Here is a 20,172-nt window from a genome sequence, read left to right on the forward strand (position 1 = left end):
TTAATTGCAACTGCTAAATTTCTTGGGTTTTTACTGCTTGATTTGTCGAGAATTGCAATATTGCTATAATGTTTTTATCCTTCAGTGTTACTGATACATACATTCAACCTTCAATCCACCATAACATAGGTTTTTGGGGGATTGTTTTTTGTTTGTTTGTTTGTCTGGGAATATATAGTGAGGTTCCAATCTGATTCCCATTTGCTTCACTGGGCATTGGATTGAGCCCTTAAACAATGTTATACTGCTGTATCCTAGTGAATCTTAAGACTCTTTTGTGCTGGACTTTCTTTTCTTTCAGATCACTGTGTGAAATTAAATACTATGCTGCATGTGCTGTAATAGCTAGGCATAATGGGTTGAGTTAAAGGCAGAGTTTGCACTCTATTAACTCCAAATTTCTTTATTTTGTATGAGTTTGTATCACAACTGTAATGTTGTATAAGGATAATGGGCCCTAATCATCCTTGGTGTCACTCTATTAACTTACATACATAGAATATGAATGTGAGACAACATTTTGTGTGTAATCCAACAAATAAAAGATCAAATTCTTACTCAGGCAAAAGGCTCATGAAAGCTATACAAGTTTTGCCTAAGTAAGACCAATGTAAAGACTGCAAGACTTGTCAAATGTAACAGTGGGGTCCCACAGAGGTCTCTCCTGGATCTGGAACTAGTCAACATTTGCATTAATGACTTAGCTAATGGAGTGGACAGTATGTGTATACAATTTGAGAATAGCACCAAACTGGTGGCACTTTGGAGGATAGGATTACAATTCAAAATGAACTTGACAAATTAGAGAATTGGTCTGAAATCAGCAAGGTGAAATTCAATAAAGACAAGTGCAAAGCACTTCATTTAGGAAGGAAAAATCAAATGCACAAATATAAAATGGGGAAAAGCTGGCTAGGCAGTAATGCTGCAGAGAAGGATCTGGGGGTTATACTGAATCACAAACTGAAGATGAGGCAACAGTGTGATGCAATTGTGAAAAAGGCCAATGTCATTCAGGCGTGTATTAACAGGAGTGTCATACATAAGAGACAGGAGGTAATTGTCCCACTCTACTAGACATTGGTGAGCCCCTTTCTGGAGTATTTTGTCCAGTTTGGGGTAACACACTTTCAGAAAGATGTGGACACAATGGAGAGAGTCCAGGGGAGAGCAACAAAAATGATAAAAGGTTTAGAAAACCTGACCTAAGAGGGAAGGTTAAGAAAACCCTGGGTACGTTTAGTCTTGAGAAAAAAGGACAGAGGGAGGCTCTGATAACAGTCTTCAAATATGTTAAGTACTGTTATAAAGAGGTTCAATTGTTCTCCATGTCCACTGAAACTATGCCATGATGTAATGGACTTAATCTGCAGTACGGGAGATTTAGGTTAGGTATTAGGAAAAAATATTCTAACTATAAGGGTAATTAAGCTCTGGAATAGGCTTCCAAGGGAGATTATGGAATCCTTGTCATTGGAGGTTTTTAAAAAAACAGGTTGGACAAACATCTGCCAGGGACAGTCTAGATATATTTGGTCCTGCCTCAGTGCAGGTGAGGCTGAAGTAGATGACCTTTTGAAGTCCCTTTAAGCCCTACATTCCTATGATTCTATGAATGTACCTGACCACAGTCTGCCTTGCTTTTTATGAGTATAAACTAGCATATCGGAAGCTGTACTATAAAGTACACTATAATTAAATCTATCTTATGAACTGAGCACCTAATGATTAAAAATAATACCAATGATGGTGATAATTATAGATGCCATGCTGTAGTTGTAAAGGCTAGAAACGAAGTGTTACTGATTAACTAAATCAACACCAGTAATTTTTTTTGATGAAATGTCTTGAAGTAAAATCAGATTTATGATATATTTTTCCTATTTGCAGCTAGAGTGTATCAGCTAGTATTGATTTTAAATTGCAAGCTCAATACAGTATTAGAATTTCAGCTAAAGGGAAAAAAATCCAGGGAATGGATCAATGTTATGTACTATTTTCAAGGTGTATGTGAGCTGTATTGAAGCAGAGTTTCTAAATATTAATCCGTAATAGAGCTTCAGGTGTATTTTCAAATGCAAGACATTACATTTCTGGTATTTTGAGCTCCAGAGTGCATGAAGCAATCCAAAAAAGTTATCTATGTAATACACTGGCAAAATGTGCATTGCATCCCCTTCTGGTAGCTGGCCAACTAGATGATAAAAATAAAGGAGTTATTCTTTTAACTCAACTATTGGAGGGCTATGCCGTAGTGCTTGAAAGCCCCCTAAAACCGTTCTGATAATACATATGAGGGGGCCGTTGTGGCCAAGATTTTCGAAAACAGGAGCCTAAAGTTAAGGTTAAAATCTTGGTTGATTTCAGTGGGACCTACTTAGTGCCCAACACTTTTGAAAATCAGCTGACACATATTCAGAAGCCCCAATGTAATTCACCATTTTTGAAAAATTGGATGTACCTCTCCCTCTGGGGTATGAGTAGAAAGCTATTCACTCTGGGGTACAAATTCAAGGTAGCCCCCCTACTGTTTTGTCAATGTTGGGAAAGAGCTTTGTTCTGTTACTCAGATACTCTTGCTGCCTATATGGGGTAGATAGTCTCCTACTTCTCTTAAAACATGCTATTGAAGTCTGAAATGAGCTTCCCAACTCCTTTTCTCTTCCCCTCACAACAGCAACCAACCTGAAATTTAGGGGATAGTGTGGAGGGAATGGGTTCAAAGGAGGAGATCTGTTTGGGGAGAAAGAGCCTGAAGGACCAGCCAAGCTTTCAGTAAGAATACAAATTTTGGAATGTTTATTTAAATCAAACCTCTAAATCACCCAACTCTAATTCAAACCTCAGGATTCAGGGAATCAGATGATTGGGTTTGTTGTTTGAAATGGGAACAAAAACCAGCTGTATGAGGAAAGAAAGTAGCAGGGTAGGACAAGGGGGGGAATGACACAAAGAAACATTCCCTCAGTCAAAGAATGGAATAAACTGGAATTTTATGGTGGAAAGATAGTAAGATACTGTGTGGTGGGGAGGATATGTGAATGGATAGATAGACATAAGGGCATTTTTCAAGATAAAAGGCTCCATGTTCCATTGGCAATTAGGGCTGTATGTGGGTTGTAGTTACTTGTATTTGTGTTTATTTGTATAAGTAGTTGGGGTTTACTTTTTACTAGCTTCTTTAATGGATCAGGGAATACCTAAAGTCATACAGATCACACTTTTACTAGCCCTATAAATGAATTCCTGAGCATCTCCCCTCCAAAAAGCTCACAGAAACTGTAAACTCTAATTGAAATACTGACACATCCCAAACGTATCTAAATATTTCTGTTTATTCAGGTTCCTGTGGAACCCAAATGCACAGTCTTTTTACCCAATCCCATGAGTCATCAAGTCCTCAATCACTACAACTTAATACATAGTATATATTTATCCTATAGGTTACGCCCTGGTTTAGTATCAAGATTTATGACTGTGGCTGGATTGAGGATGTGAATTAATGTTCTAGTGTATTGTGAATAACCTGGGTTGTGTTATATTTTTTTTGGCACTCCTGTTAGTGTAATTAACCAGTAAGGGGAAAATCTTGCCTTTTCCTCTGCAATGCTAGTGGTCCCTTGGCAGAAGAACCAGTGAAGTTCTACTTTTCAAGGTGGGAGTTGAGGGGCACGATTCAGGTGGCACTATGAAGGATATACCATGCAATCCCTATGCATTCCCCTTCCCTAGTACAGAATTCAGCTTTGTTGGGGTTCCCTGCATTCCAGCAAGTGCTGACAGGGTTGAGACTGGCAGATCCCCTGCTACATAGACCCCTCTATCTCCATCCCCCTGTGGTGAGAGTCCATGGAAGGTTTTGTATGTATTGTAAAACATGCTGATCCTTATCCTGGCATACAGAGAGAACCTCCATACCCAATGCCTCTCCACTGCCCCCCAGTAGAGCTACATAGCACACATTCTGTTATCTTGATTTTGTATTAGATGAGAAGTTTAGGCATAAATGTCTGAGTATACAGTGCTTCCATAATCATTATATTGAACTATGACTTTGATCTTCTGTGGCACCTCATGGTCTCTAAAATGTGACATTCCCCATCCTTCAGCAAATCAAAACTAACCTCACGCTTCTTCTGAAATGAGTCCAGATGATCTCTGCAGTTTTATTTTATTTACTGCATCCCTAATCTTTCCTTTCATTGAAAGTTGACTCTAATTAATGTGCCCTCACCTTGTAAACATGACCAGCATTATTTTATAACTGGTCTTGCTAATCAAATTGCTTTTCATGAACTCTCACACTTCGCCATGATCATCAGTGTAGTACAGAAAAATCTCCTGTGGCACCTTAACATTTTGCTTTGGCCAATGACCATCTGTAAGGGCTGGTCCACACTAAGCCCCCAGTTCGAACTAAGATACGCAACTTCAGCTACGTGAATAACGTAGCTGAAGTCGAAGTATCTTAGTTCGAACTTAAAGGTACTTACCGGGTCCACACATGGCAGGCAGGCTCCCCCATCGACTCCGCCTACTCCTCTCGTGGAGCAGGATTACTGGCGTCGACGGCGAGCACTTCCGGGATCGATTTATCGCATCTAGACAAGACGCGATAAATCGATCCCAGAAGATCGATTGCTTGCCGCCGAACCAGCGGGTAAGTATAGACGTACCCTAAGTGTAGCAACTCTACAAAACTATCCAACAAGCAGTTAATTTATTTTCACTATCAGTTCCACTTCCAATTCCTCCAGCAATGCTGGCAATCATAAGTAGAGTTGTGTAGGAGAGTTTAAAAAAAATCACCTCAAACTTTTCCCTTGACTATATTGGACTATCTTTCACTATCAGATCAGCTGTTTATTTTAAAGAAAAATAAACGTTGACATGCATATCACTGTTAGTGCTAGTACAATGATGATGCTTAAAAACTTTCCAATTGCCTTTATAGCTAATAATTTTGCAGCATTTGCAGTATTCCCTGGGTATTGTCTAGGGAATGCCAGGTGTTCTCAAACTTGCTGTAGTATACACCCCATCCTAACAGAAAGATTGTATGATGGACCACCGTGTCATGTGACCTTCCTTCCCATTCACTCCCCCCTGTATAAGTGATTGTTTAAAATCATTTTGGCAACTACCACAATTAACTACATGGAGGAATAATATGAAAGTAATATACTTTTGCATCAGAAACGTGGAGGGATAGCCAGTTTGCTCTCTGTAGACCACCCTAAAGTTCTCTTCAGACCACCATTTTACAACTACTTCTCAATGTGACACAGAGGGGAAATGGAGTAAACTTACTCTATGAGTATCCCTATATGTATGGACACAAGGCAGACTATCTTACTGTAAACACGCCTGATATAAGTGTCAGATAAAACTATATAAAAACAAGTACTCTATTTCTGCAGTTTTCCTATCTGAAGCTGACCAAGGCAGGTAGATGAAACAAAACTCAAGCCTTGATTTCAAACCCAGCTTAGTAAATAAAATACTTTGTTAATTCTAAAATGTACAGACTCCTTTTTGGACTTGTATTCTAGCACTAGAAAGTTTTCTTCTAGGAGGCCGCGCTCTAATTCTCATGGTATTTTGTGGTCTGGCTGCAGGCAGATCAGGTGGTTGCCTGCCTAAATACTGGTTTCAATGCCAGCTTATAAATTTTACTTTGCAAATGCCAGTTGGGTGCAAAAATGTTGGTTTTGCACATGCCATGAGCTGTGTCTAGCTTTCAACGTGCACTTTAGGCACCCACGTTCTAAATCTGGCACTATATTTTCACCAGTGTCCATTTCATGTGTGAAGGGAAGATTTTTGTAAATAAATAAATAAATTTCTTCAAAGGTCTGATGCTATTGGTAATGGCAAAATGCCCATGGCAGGAGCAGGATCAGGATTAGGCCCCCAGCACTTTTAATATGTCTTTTCAGGCTTGGAGAAATCTTATTATTATTATTATTGTAAGTGAGGTCTTTAGAACCAATATTATTCGTAAACATAACTGTAGAATCCCTGTTATTAGAAACAAGGGAGACAGCCACAAATATTGCTTACTTTTGTATATCTGCTCACCATGGAAACTCTGGTTTCCAACTTAGTGGGGTATCAAGCACTTTAGTGTCATCTGTGTTACTAAACCTGTGGACAAAGAGGTCCAAATACACAAGCTTGTCTAAAATTAAGCGCCTATATCCAAATGTAGACACCTAAATATGTGGCTTGTTTTTCAGTGGTGCTGAGCACTCACATGAATGTCAGCAAACCCTGCTGATGATCTTGGTTTGCAAAGTGTGGGAGCTCCCAAGTTGCATTTGGAGTTTGGTGTCTATACAAATCCAAACGCTCAAAGCCAGACTGGTAAACTGTGTGGTCCCAAGTGAGTGTGGTTAAAACTGTCAAAGCACACAAGAAATACCCTCCTCTCTAGCTCCCTCCCTCCCTTGCCTTTAGACATCTCTTGGAGGGGAAATTGATTATCCTGTTACTCCCACACCTATTTACATTTCCAAGGGTGGGCAACTGGCTTGCTTTCCTGCACATCACCCCTCCCCTCCAACTTGCTGGTAAGCGTCTTCTAAAGAGTGGGTGCCTGCCCATCTTGCCTTCCCTTCCCCATCTGCTGCAACTGCTACTTACATTTATGTCAGTGTGGTGCTGAAACATTACACTGTTCTTTTCCTGTTTCCAAAGAAGCAGGAGCTACAGCAAATGCCCTCATCAAAAGGGGCTAAGCTATATATATGTCAGCAGTATTCCTGATCTTTGTTTTCTTTTGGAAATTAAAACTCCTGTATTGTTTTTTCTAGGCGCATACGTGCTTCAGGTTAAAGCTACAGATGCTGACGATCCAACATACGGAAACAGTGCCAGAGTGGTTTATAGCATTCTTCAGGGGCAACCATACTTCTCCATTGATCCTAAGACAGGTAAATGTTTCATCAGCAACAATATTATCATTTCCCTTTCAAACATTTAAATTTTGATTAAACATCCAAGTGGGCAGCATTATTGGGGTGTATAGAAATAAATACCTAATGCTCTGATACACCCAAAGGCCAATACATAGTCATATATTTGCTTTGTTCGCAGACTGGGTTTTGAATAAATTGTAACCTGCCATATAGTTTGGAATGTCTAAAGTATGTATGTGTTGAAGAGGTCTTTTCTGATGCACTCTTACTTCCACATTGTTAAGATCACTTCTGTCTTTAAGTACTGTTCAGTTTGTGTGTTCTCTCTTTTTTTTCCTGGATGTTTTGACTCCAAATCTCAAGTCTTCATCCTATTGACTCAATTTGCAGTCTGCTTGCCTAGAATGAAGAATACTTTTAGCAGTGATTCTTGTGCTGCATGTTTTTAATTTGAGAATGTGGACAGCTCATTGGTCCCTGCCCTCTTCTTTTGCTGGGGCACAGGATATTGGTCTGAGGTTGTTAGATGTGTTGGCAGAGGAGAAAGGGAGACTGCAATATTTTATCGTGTTCTATATTTTTAAATGCCATTCCTGTTTCTATAATTAATAATTCAGTGAAAGAACCAAGAATGTACACACTAAATGCTACAAACTATATCTTGAATGTGTACAGGAATAGTCACCCATATGCCCCTTTCAACAAATGGAACTTCTTCTCCCAGTGAAGCTGTTCTTGAATGTCAGATGGCATGTTAAAGACTTTCTCACAGATTAATCAATAATTGAAGATGGGAGATGCACGACACTGTTAGTGCAGAATCTCCAAAGGTCACGTTCCTCTGTCACATGCTCCATTTAGCAGTAGATCATATTGCAGGCTGGCTCGATGACTCTACTTTGAAAATCAAAATCTGACTTTTTCAGACACCTGGAAAAAAATCTTAACCTTAATGCTTCTTTTTGGATTAAATCTCGTGGGAAATGGAGAGGAATTTAAAAGTGAACTGAAAAGCTTTAACCAGCCACAAGCTGAATTCAGGTGTCTATATTTCTCATGTAACACTTGATGATATCCCCACCAGCATTCCCTGAACTGTTTTAGCTCTTTGGGGTATATATTTGGGGTATATGCTGCCTTTTGTTGCTCAGTATTGAGTGGAACAGATGGGCAAAGCTTACACAAGAAGAGCCCGGGAAAGTCATGCAGAGGGGAAACCCCATATATCACACATCCACCATCAACCCCTCTGAACATGCTACTCAAGTGGAACTTATATCAGAAATGAGCATATAGATTAATGCTACTCTGAGCAACATTAACTTGCAATATACAAGGGTATATGCAAGCCACTAGAGGGGTTATATTCACACCAAGGGAACTGCACACATTAGTATTAACTCATGAACTTCCTTACAAGATCAGGTGCAGACGCTCACATCCTCCATGTGGGCAGACCCCCAACTCTCCATTAATATCCCTGGAGGGCAGTCCAGGTGCAAGGCCTGTCTGCATAGAACTCATGATAGGAGCTTATGCTTGTCAGTCTGTTGGCAACGTCAGGGACGTTGTATGTCAGTTCACATTCAATATCTGTATTCCTTGCAAAAAACCCAACCAACCAACCAAAAAAAAAAACAAACCCTATAAATATTATTCAATTCTGCGGCCCTCTTGGTTAACGCTAACAGATTTAAAATGGTAAAAGCTGGGAACATTCAGTGCAGTGCTGAATCCATGTAGATCTGTTCATTACAATAAGCCTTGATTTCAAAATTCTAATATTTTTTGTGAAGAGGAAGAAGAAATGCAATGGCTTCTTTCCTGTTAATCATTACTCCATATAATGAATTGCTCTAGCGAGATTCTTAAATGTGCTCTCTGAAACATCCTTAAAAACACATGCCTTTTTATAGAAAAGGTTATTTTTCATTTTTATTTAGTCTTTTAATATAGAGTGCAAAGTGAAGGAAAAATATTGCCATTGGACTATTTTTGACATTTAAATTATTCTCATTGATTTTTATTAGAGACAGAAATCTCTTATGGGAAAAGCTACAGAATGCTTCCAACTTCCAGACAGGAAAAGCAGTGGGTGATTAGGCACTTCACTGCTAGAGTGACAGCCAATTGTTTATGTACTGTAATCTATTAGGAAGATTTTTAACAGATTTAAAACTAACCAATGTTATCTTAAAAAAATAATGTAAAAATCAAGGTGAACTGCACCTCTAGTTCGTGAAATATTCTCTGCTTGTTCCATGGAGTGCTGCACACCTCCATTTTATTTATTTATTTAACTATTATTATTTTGCTCTCTTCTGTTAGTATAACAAGGGGAACAATTAATTTCCATAGTTGTTTACTCCCTGGACTTGAGTATAAGAAATACGTTGTAAAACATTTCAGGATTTAAAATCATGGAACGGGGAAGAGGTTTCAGTCCAATTTACAAAAGGACTTTTGCCACTAAAAAAAAAACAAAAAACAAAAAAAAAACAAAAATTGAAAATACTTCCCCTTCTGTTTTCAGTCTCCAATGACTACCATTTTTAATGATGCTAGTTGGGCTTTTTACTATTTTATTCACTTTTTAAATATGTATTTTCCGTTATTTTTATAATCCTGGAGCTTTAACCTCCAGGAGTTCTACCTTGAAAAGTGGAACCTTTTGAATAGCATTGAGTTTTTGAAAATAAAAGAATCACAACACTTGTTTCAAGACTATGTACACATGTGCTTAATTGTTTCAGACGTTAGTTATTATTTAGTGCCTTAACTGCCATGCTGAGGAAGAAGTCAGTACATTATTTTCAATAATTGTTACTATTATCATCAATGTAACAAATGAAAGAAAACTTCATTCTTATACAATCAATTTATTAGGAATTTTTGATCTGTTGAACCAGTGGTGAATCCAAGCCAAAGTTATTTTTAGACTCCTAACAAGCGTTATAAACTAATTGATTCCATTCTTACTGGTTGACACACGAGTTAATTGCCAAAGAAATAACAAGCATCCCAAGAGAGATGTTTTTTTCTTATCACTCTGTGTACATTGTAACAAAAGGGGAAAAGATAGATTTTAAAACCAACCAGCCTAATGTTCATAGATAATAATTTCTGAAATAATAATAATCCCTCTCCAACTGGCTTATTTTGTAACTACACAGGCTGTCTGCATTAAACTGCCTGCATCGAACCATTTCTGAGAGATATTGTTTAATTATATAGCATTATACGGTGTTGTCTTATGACAAGGTAACATTCCTTTTCCCATGAATTTGGTCACAGGATCCTACATTTTTAACATAACTGAAAGAACGCTGTAGAAGGTGTCGTTAGATGCCAACTGTTCAAAGTCACTCAAGATTAAAACACAATTGATTAATGACTAATTGTGTGTTTGCAACTGCAGGTAGGATATTTACCATACCCTATTCAAAAAGCGCCTGAGCATTTTCAGTAATCGCTGTATCAGAAGAACAGCAATACGTTTTGTAACCAAACACTACTTTTTGTACAGAAGGGACGTTGTCTTGTCCAATGGAAGCTCACTACATTGGTGGTAATAGTGGATGTTTTGTTTCAAATGCAGGAGAGGCATAGAGACAGTCTGAGAAGTAGTGATGTCTACTCACCTCTTTCTAACTTTTTTTGTCCACCCTTCACCCCTTCTTCTCCCACTCATGTCTCTGTGCTTTTATCCACATTGCCCTTTATGCCTTTTCCATTCTGATGTGGGAGACATTCACTCTCTTCTCATTCACATCCCTAGTCAATGACTTGTCAGTCTTAATCCACCATCCAAAATGTTGTTTATTTAAAGTGAGGCGGGGGAGACAGGCCCTGAAATACTACTGTGTAATCAAGCTTCCTTCTGGTCACCCATTGAAATCAATGTGTCTCTCTCTATGGGAGCTGCTGACTGCTGGGCTTTTTTAGAAATCTGAGCACTTCATTCAGGTGTCTAAATGGGAAATGCCAGTTGATGAACTCTTTGGGGAATCTGACCATCAGCGTACATAGGAAAGAATATTATTCTGTAAACAAAACCTTTGCCAAGGCTTTGGTTTATATGTATTGTGTTTCTTTTTTCTTTTTTCCCTCCAAGGTGTAATAAGAACAGCTTTGCCAAACATGGACAGAGAGGTCAAAGAACAATATCAAGTCCTCATCCAAGCCAAGGATATGGGAGGACAGCTGGGAGGATTAGCTGGAACTACCACTGTAAACATAACTCTCACCGATGTCAATGACAACCCACCCAGGTTTCCCAAGAGTATGTTTTATTTTACATACACTAATTTCAAAAGGAGTGCCATTTATAACATCAATGTGAAGACTCCCTTAAATAATTTCTTGGGTTGGAGGTCAGACAGAAGGGAACCCTAATGCATGATGGAAAAGTATGGAATGGACCTTTGCTAAGACAAGAACTGTTTTAAAGAACACAAGGTCCAATCTTGCAAGGTGCCAAACATCCAATGGGAAATGAGGATATGCAGGATCTTGCAAGACCAGGCCCATAGCTGGTAGCAGTTATATTTTTTTTATAACATCAGTTTGGGGCATATATTTTATCCAGGGAAAGCTGCTGTTACTCTTTAAATGACTCTTGATTATAAACTTATTACACTCGAGGGTGGGTCAGACTTTTCTGACCTTTTTATTAAAGGTATAAGGTGGCATTTCTCAAAGAAATAATATTTGGTAAAAGTACTATGAGTCAGAATAATTGTTGTCATAAGCAGGTGCAACTCTGTTGTGCCATCTGGGCCCATTGAGGTTAAGTCTGTACTGGAAAATATTCATGGAATCAGAATAGAGATCATGTACCAAAGATCTTTATATAAATTAGTTGAAATCAGGCTTTTCAGAAATGTGGTCATTTAAAAAAGATTGTTTGATAGGGCGGTGATTTTCAAAAGCACTAGGACGTGCAGATCTTTTTGAAGATTATTGGAGTTGTCAGTGCTCAGGAAGTCTGAAAATTGAGCCCTTGGTATTTATTCAAAACAATAAACTTTGCAAACATGTAGCAATTGTAAACTTCGGTAGTCATGCCAAACTATTAGGGTGGGATTCACAAACGTATTTAGACACCCAACTCTTTCTGGTTTCAATGGGAGACAGGAATCTAATTACCTGCCCTTAGTCGCTAAATGACAGTCAACAAGACAAACTTCTATTATTAGATTAGAATATTTGAATGAACAATTTAGTGATGGCACAGGAGTGTTGGTTTTGCCACTATTTATATGGTTCTACCTTGTTTTGATTACACTGCTCTACAGCCAAAATGCTTCTGAAATAAATGTAGTCAAACTTTACTAATTCTGGGTCACTGAGAACGAAAATGATGCTTAAAATTGTTGATTGGCTCTAGTTTTCAAGATATGCTATTGGGTCAGTATATACGACCCTTGACTTGGGAATGGCGGAGGATAAGTGAGTTATAAAGGGAAGGGATCTCAATTTAAATCAGAAATGACTAAAATACATCTTTGACTGGATCTATGAATAAATCTATGACTGGGTTTGGACAGTAATTGCTTTTTAGGCAAAACAATGAATGATGCAATCTGAAGCTGGTATTGCGTCACACATGATATGGATTGCATCATGTTATTCCTAGAAGTCATGGATGATGCAATCATAATGAAGCTTACATCACTCTGCTGAACAAATTGCCCTATATCAGCTCTAGAAATCATACAGTGCCGTGCTCTCTTATTTATCAGTGTTTGATTTTGCAAAGGGACACATTTCTGTTTAGCCAAAGTGAGCAGAGATGCCTCGTACTTGTGTGAACAGTGCAGATAACTTCTGCTAGGTTTGTGGTGAAGTGACTTTTGCATCACAAAAGCGCAGTATAACAACTATGGTTAAGAAAGCCTATCACCTTTATTTTGGATGCAAAATTGGAGATCAGGACAAGAGGTGGGCCCCACACATATGCTGCAACACTTGTGCAACAAATCTTGGCCAGTGGTTGAACAGGAAAAGGAAATCTATGCCTTTTGCAGTGCCAATGATTTGGAGAGAGCCAACAGATCATACCAGCAATTGTTACTTCTGCATGGTGCCTCCAGTTGGGAAAGGTGTGTCAAAGAAGAAAAAGTGGACTGTGCATTATCCAAACATTCCATCAGCTATACGCCCAGTACCCCACGGAGAAGGACTGCCGGTTCCTGATGCACCAGAATCATTCTCACTTGAGTCAGACGAGGAAGAGGAAGAGGATGAAACTTCTGGTCCTGAACCATCAATGTCACAGGACCCACATTTTCTCCCATCCTCCTCCTCTGAACCACACCTCATAACACAAGGTGAACTGAATGACCTTGTCAGGGATTTGGAACTACCCAAGAGTAAGGCAGAGCTGTTGGGCTCCAGACTACAGCACTGGAATCTCCGGGCAGGTGATGTTAGGGTTTCCATGTTCCGTGACCGTCAAAAGGATCTTGTCCCATTCTTCTTCATGGAAGGTGATCTTGTAGCCTGCAACAACATCGATGGTGTGATGGCAGCCCTCAACATCGTTCACGATCCAGATGAGTGGAGACTGTTCATTGATTCATCGAAGATGAGTCTTAAAGCTGTTTTACTGCATAATGGCAATGTTTTGCCATCAATTCCAGTTGGTCATGCAGTCCATATGAAGGAAACCTATGACAACATGAAACAACTTTGGAGGTGCATAAACTATGACCAACATCAGTGGCAGCTTTGTGGCGATTTGAAGGTTGTTGCTCTCTTGCTTGGTCTGCAGACTGGATACACAAAGTACTGCTGTTTGCTCTGCGAATGGGATAGTCGTGCAAGAGATTCCCACTACATCAAGAAAGATTGGCCACTCCGACAGTCATTGGAGCCTGGGAGGAAAAGTGTTCAGCATCCACCACTTGTTGAATCAAGGAAGATTTTGTTACCACCCTTGCACATCAAGCTGGGTCTGATGAAGAACTTTGTCAAGGCCATTGACAAAACACAAGCAGCTTTCAAGTACCTCCGTGGAAAATTTCCAAGGTTAAGTGAAGCTAAGATAAAGGAAAGTGTCTTTGTTGGTCCTCAGATTCGTGAACTTCTTCGAGATGATGCATTTGACCACGCACTGCGTGGCAAGGAAAAGACGGCATGGAAAGCCTTCCAGTTAGTGGCAATAAATTTTCTCGGAAACAACAAGGCAGACAACTACAGGTTGTTGGTGGAAAACCTCCTCAAGGCATACAAAAGCCTTGGTTGCAACATGTCACTAAAGATAAATTTTTGGCACTCTCATCTAGATTTTTTTCCACCGAACTGCGGAGCAGTGAGCGATGAGCACGGCGAGCGATTTCAACAGGACATTGCAACAATGGAGAAATGCTATCAGGGCAAATGGAGCCCATCAATGCTTGCAGACTATTGCTGGACAGTGACAAGAGATGCTCCATTTAATGAATACAAGAGACAAGCCAAGAAGCGCCGAGTAGAGAGTGAATAGGACTAAACCATGTACATAATAGTTTTTTGCCTTTTGTTTCATAATAAATTTTATTTATATAACCCTTTTGCTGATTTTTAAAGAGTTACATAAACAGGAGAGGTGAAATATCATGTAAAGCAACCATAAACACATGAAAAGACCTAGGTTTACAATTTATGATTAAAACTCTACTATCTACACAATATACATAGACATAAAATGTAAAAACTTAAATATCTTAGAAACAGTAGCCAATCAGTTGTTTTAATTGCCATATCTGAATTCAGCACATCAAAATACATAATAAATAGCACATTTTATCTCTGAAGCAGAGGACTTCTCAAAAATTGTAGACCAGTGTTACATTCCTACATGATGGGGAATCCATAACATACTGTAATTACATATAACTGGCTTTTTGGCGACATAGGCTCCAGATCACACCTATGTCTTCATGAAACTGTTGTTTTCTCTCAAACATTTGTTCTTCCCACCTTCGGGAATGGAATTCACTGCGTTTCTGGAGCGATCCCAGTTCACAAAGCCCTTCTTCCAGCAGATTTTCAGGTGTACCTTTGACTCTGCTGCTATGGGCTTTAGTCACCCCCCCAAATTATTTTATAATGTGACCATTTGACTTAATAGATTGAAACATTTCAAAGTACAAAGGAACAAAATATACTTTAAAAAAAATAGAGATACCGGGAGATTATTTTTTACACTTCCAGGAAGACAGCTTTAAAGGTCTTATTTCATATGTGTACTGTAGTGATGACTTTTTAGTCCAGTCAAGACTGTGTGCAGTGGTTAAAATATCAACAGATCACATTTCTCCTCTCCTCTGCATACTGAGAGTTGTAAAGCTTTTCTCTCTTATTATATCAAATGTCAGAAATCAATTAATAACAATAGCTCTTGATGAAACAGAAGGGAATAATATCTGAGGTGCACAGTGTGTAATGGAAGTAACATGTATTTATTATGGCCAAAGGCTAAAATGTGAGAGAATGATATGGGGTATTCCTTTCCAATAAGGACTTGCATAATCAGGGGTAACCACATCACTGAAACAGTCTTTATTGGGTGTGTCACAGAAGAAACAGATTTAGTTTAAGGAAAAGTAATTACTGCTTTTTCAGAACAGTAATAGCAAAAGCTCTGCTTAATGGGGACTCTCCCATCGGCATAATAGCTATGGCCTCTCACAGAGGTGGATTAGCATCAGTGTGAGAATCTCTCCCACTGACATAGCGCTGTCTACACCAGCGCTTAGGTCATTCTAACTACGTCGTTCAAGGGTGTGCATTTTTCACATCCCTGAGTGACGTAGTTATACCGGAGTAATTTTGTAGTGTGGACCTCCCCTCAATCTGGACACCCACTTGAGATGGATTCGTCACTCACAGAGGTGCAATTCTCAAAGTACTTAGGTGCATCACTCCTATTGAAATCAGTGAGTTAGGCACCTAAGTACCTTTGTGAATCCCACCCTGGCTTGTCGCAATTAATGTATTTCTAGTGCATATTTTTTGTTTGGTGTTAAGCCTCCATATTATGCCCAGGCCTTCAAGGCCCTGAATGCCCTCATCTATTTCAATAGTAATTGAGAGATAGAAGGTGGGTGACATAGTATCTTTTATTGGACCAGCTTCTGTTGGTGAAAGAGACAAGATTTCAAACTCCACAGAGCTCTTCAAGTCTGGGAAAGGTAATCAGAATGTCACAGCTAAATACAAGATGGAAGAGACTAGTAAACATAAGGAGTTAACAAGTTGTAAGAAACCATTCAAGATGAAGTGGGCAATTGACACCTTTGCTGTCATAGGTAGGACAAAGGAGGGTTAATGGGTTACAGATTGTTGTAATGAGACACAAAACCAGTGTCTTTATGGAGTCCATGATCCATGGCAATTGAGGCATTTGGCATCTCACCAAAGTTGCTCAGGACCATGCAAAATTGGGTCCATTAATGGGGCTACTACTCTTGTTGCCAAAGATGCTGCACACCACACTATTCTATAGAGTGAGAAACTATTCATTATGATAGGGGAGGGAATAACTCAGTGGTTTGAGCATTAGCCTCCTAAACCCAGGGTTATGAGTTCAATCCTTGAGGGGTCCATTTAGGGATCTAGGGCAAAAGTTGGGGATTGGTCCTGCTTTGAGTAGGAGGTTGGACTAGATGACCTCCTGAGGTCCCTTCCAACCCTGATATTCTATGATAGAGTAAGGTTTAGGCTTATTTTCTGAATTCAGTTAGGACTTTTTTCCCCAACAAAAGTGAGACAGCGTATATTATTAATACTAGGAAGGAACTTTACACTGATAAATAATGGATTTTAAGCTTGCCAAAAAAATGTCAGGCACACACCACATTCATTTCACTGAGGCTCCTTAAAAGAGCAAGATGGGTTTAGACGGAATAGCAGATTCTAGAGATGAAAGATCATTGACTGTCTTGCAGAACATGGCATTTTTATTTAGGAAATACACTTTTGAAAGTATTCAACAGACAAGTTCCATCTTGTGTATTTTTATGTAATGAAGGTGGACCAGTGAGAAAACAGGAAAACCTTGAAGCATTATACGTCTGTGATTGAGCTGTTTGAGCTGCAGGTAACTCTTGACCCACATTTTGGAAAGCAAGATAACCTGCTTCCATGGACTTTCATATAACTGGAATGATAAATGGTTTTAAAGTTTACATTAGTAGGAATATGTTTCCATAGGAGTTACACATGTCTATTATGACTAACTCTTCTGATCATGCTGCCATTCTAAATTACTGGGCATGATTTGTAGATAAAGACTGAATACATTTGTAAACATGGAGACCATCTTCTCAGATCCAAAAGTCCTTTATATTACCAAAGAGACGAGGGAGTGAAAATGTGTGCATCTTCGGAAGAATAATGCTGATGTCTGGAACAATTTAATCAAGAATGTGAGATAATACATCCTCAGGATGAGACTTTGGATGGAGAAGACTGAGGGTCTTAAAAACACTTTTAAAATGTTACCATTGCACAGCTGAGCCTCTGAAGCACTTCAGCGTAGACACTACCCAAGTCAATGGGAGCGGTTCCCTCATCGGGAGGTAGGTAATCCACCTTCCTGAGATATGGTAGTTTAGGCCTGGACTACACTATGAGGTTAGGTCAAATTTAGCTGCATTAGGTCGATTTTATAAGGAATGCGTCTACACAACCAACCCTGTTCTGCTGACCTAAAGGGCTCTTAAAATCGACTGCTGTACTCCTCCCCGACGAGGCGAATATCACTAAAATCAACCTACTTGGATCAAATTTGGGGTACTGTAGATGCAGCGCTGTGCAATTCGATGGTATTGGCATCTGGGAGCTATCCCAGAGTGCTCCAATGTGACCGCTCTGGAGAGCACTTTCAACTCTGATGCACTAGCCAGGCACACAGGAAAAGCATCAGGAACTTTTGAATTTCATTTCCTGTTTGGTCAGCATGGCAAGCTTAGCAGAACAGGTTGGGGGAACAGCATGGATGGAACGGGAGACACTGGATCTGATTGCAGTATGGGGAGAAGAATCTGTGCAGGCAGAACTCCGATCCAGCATAAGAAATGCTGATATATATGCCAAAATTGCACAGGGCATGGTGGAGAGAGGCTACACCAGGGACACACAGCAGTGCCACGTGAAAATTAAGGAGCTCAAGCAAGCCTACCAAAAGACAAAGGAGGCAAATGGTCACTCTGGGTCAGAGCCCCAGACATGCTGCTTCTATGATCAGCTTCATGCCTTTCTAGAGGGGGACCCTACCACTACCCAACACTGTCCGTGGACACCTGCAAGGTGGCAGCCTCACGCAACACAGAGGAGGATTTTGTGGATGAGGAAGAGGAAGAGGAGGAGAATGTGCAGCGGAGAATCCGTTCTCCCCAGCAGCCAGGACCTTTTCCTCACTCTGGAGCCAATACCCTCCCAGGGCGAATTGTTCCCGGACACTGAAGGCGGAGAAGGCACCTCAGGTGAGTGCACATTTGTAACTACACTACAGGGGTTAAAAGCAATTGTGTTTAATGTTTGATTTGCCCTGAACAATTGGGATGCATTTGCGGCCAGTACAGCTACTAGAAAAGTCTGTTAATGTGTCTGGGGATGAAGCAGGAATCCTCCAGGGACATCTCCATGAAGCTCTCCTGGAGGTACTCTGAAAGCCTTTGCAGAAGGTTTCTGGGGAGGGCTGCCTTATTTCGTCCTCCATGGTAGGACACTTTACCACTCCAAGCCAGTAGAAAGTAGTCTGGAATCATTGCAGCACAAGGCATGGCAGCAAATGGTCCTGGGTTTTAGTTGCATTCATGCAACATTCAGTCTTTATCTTTCTGTGTCAGCCTCAAGAGAGTGATATCATTCATGGTCACCTGGTTGAAATAGGGGAATTTTTGTAAGGGAACAGTAATCCCCTCTCTTTGGTGATCCCTGGCATATTAGACCCCGGTTATGCTGGGCTGTTTGCAGTTGGCTAAAAGGGATCACCCTGGAGAATAGCCACGTGGGGGGCGGGTGTGTGTGCTTCACTTCCACCCCAAAACCACAGCCCCTCCTTTTAAACGGCAAACCCAACCGGCATTGGTTGCTATGGGGAAGGAGGGCGCTGCAGTTTTAAACCATTCCCCCCACGTTATGAACATGGAAGAAGCCAACCCTGCATACCTTTTGGCTTACCATGGCTGCCTGGAAACCGAATGTGTGTGTGTGATATGTCAACATACTGGCAGGCACTCTATGGAAAGGGCAAAATATGACCTGGTACATAAAACACATATGCTGGCTGCTGTGAATTGCTTGATTCACTGTGAAAGAGTCTCCCTTTTGTTTTCAGAAATGTATCTTCTTAAATTCTACTCTCCCTTCCCCCACCCCCCGGCCCCTGCAGCTGCAAATGTTTCTATGCTCCCTGTATCAACTCTGTCCCTGAGGTTATCGCAAATTAGAAGGCAAAAAAAACCGCACTCGCAATGACATGTTTTCAGAGCTCATGCAGTTCACCCGCACTGATCGGGCACAGCTGAATGCATGGAGGCATTCAGTGGCAGAGGCCAGGAAAGCATACAGTGAGCATGATCGGAACATGCAGAAGGAGATGCCAAAGCTAATGGGGGACCAAACGGACATGATGAGGCATCTGGTGGAGCTGCAGGAAAGGCAACTAGAATACAGAACCCTGCTGCATCCATTGTGTAACTGCCTGCCCTCCTCACCAAGTTCCATATCCTCCTCACCCAAATGCCCAAGAACGGGGCAGGGGGGAGGCTCCAGGCACCCAGCCACTCAACTCCAGGGGATGGCCCAAGCAACAGAAGACTGTCAAGGACAAACACACACAGCTATCACACCATAGCCTGGTCAGTCATTAAACTGTTTTTCAAATCCTCTCTGATACACAGCGCACCTTGGTGTGCTCGTCTAATTGCCCTGCTGTCTGGCTGTTCAAAATTGGCCGCCAGGCAATTTGCTTCAGCCTCCCACCCCACCATAAATGTCTCCCCCTTACTCTCACAGATATTATGGAGCACACAGCAAGGAGCAATAACAATGGGAATATTGCTTTCACTGAGATCTAATCTACTCAGCAAACAGCACCAGCACCCTTTTAAACGTCCAAAGGCACATTCTACCACCATTCTGCCCTTGCTCAGCCTATAGTTGAACTGCTCTCCAGCCTGCCTGTGTACGGTTTCATGAGCCATGGGAGCAAGGGGTAGGCTGAGTCCCCAAGAATATCTATTGGCATTTCAACATC

General features: G+C 40.4%; 1 protein-coding gene across 2 annotated transcripts in view; it reads left to right on the forward strand.

Moving 5' to 3' along the window:
- Positions 1 to 20,172, forward strand: part of CDH12 (cadherin 12) — a 216,880-nt gene that overhangs the window by 114,348 nt on the left and 82,360 nt on the right. Inside the window, exons 3-4 of one of the 2 annotated variants that reach the window (XM_065399706.1) lie at positions 6,816 to 6,935; positions 11,035 to 11,202. In XM_065399706.1, coding sequence (XP_065255778.1) covers positions 6,816 to 6,935; positions 11,035 to 11,202 — 288 coding nt within the window. The remainder of the gene's footprint in view (positions 1 to 6,815; positions 6,936 to 11,034; positions 11,203 to 20,172) is intronic. The other variant, XM_065399707.1, reaches the window with a different exon arrangement.

Source organism: Emys orbicularis, chromosome 2, assembly GCF_028017835.1.
Source record: "Emys orbicularis isolate rEmyOrb1 chromosome 2, rEmyOrb1.hap1, whole genome shotgun sequence".
Classification (NCBI taxonomy): domain Eukaryota; kingdom Metazoa; phylum Chordata; order Testudines; family Emydidae; genus Emys; species Emys orbicularis.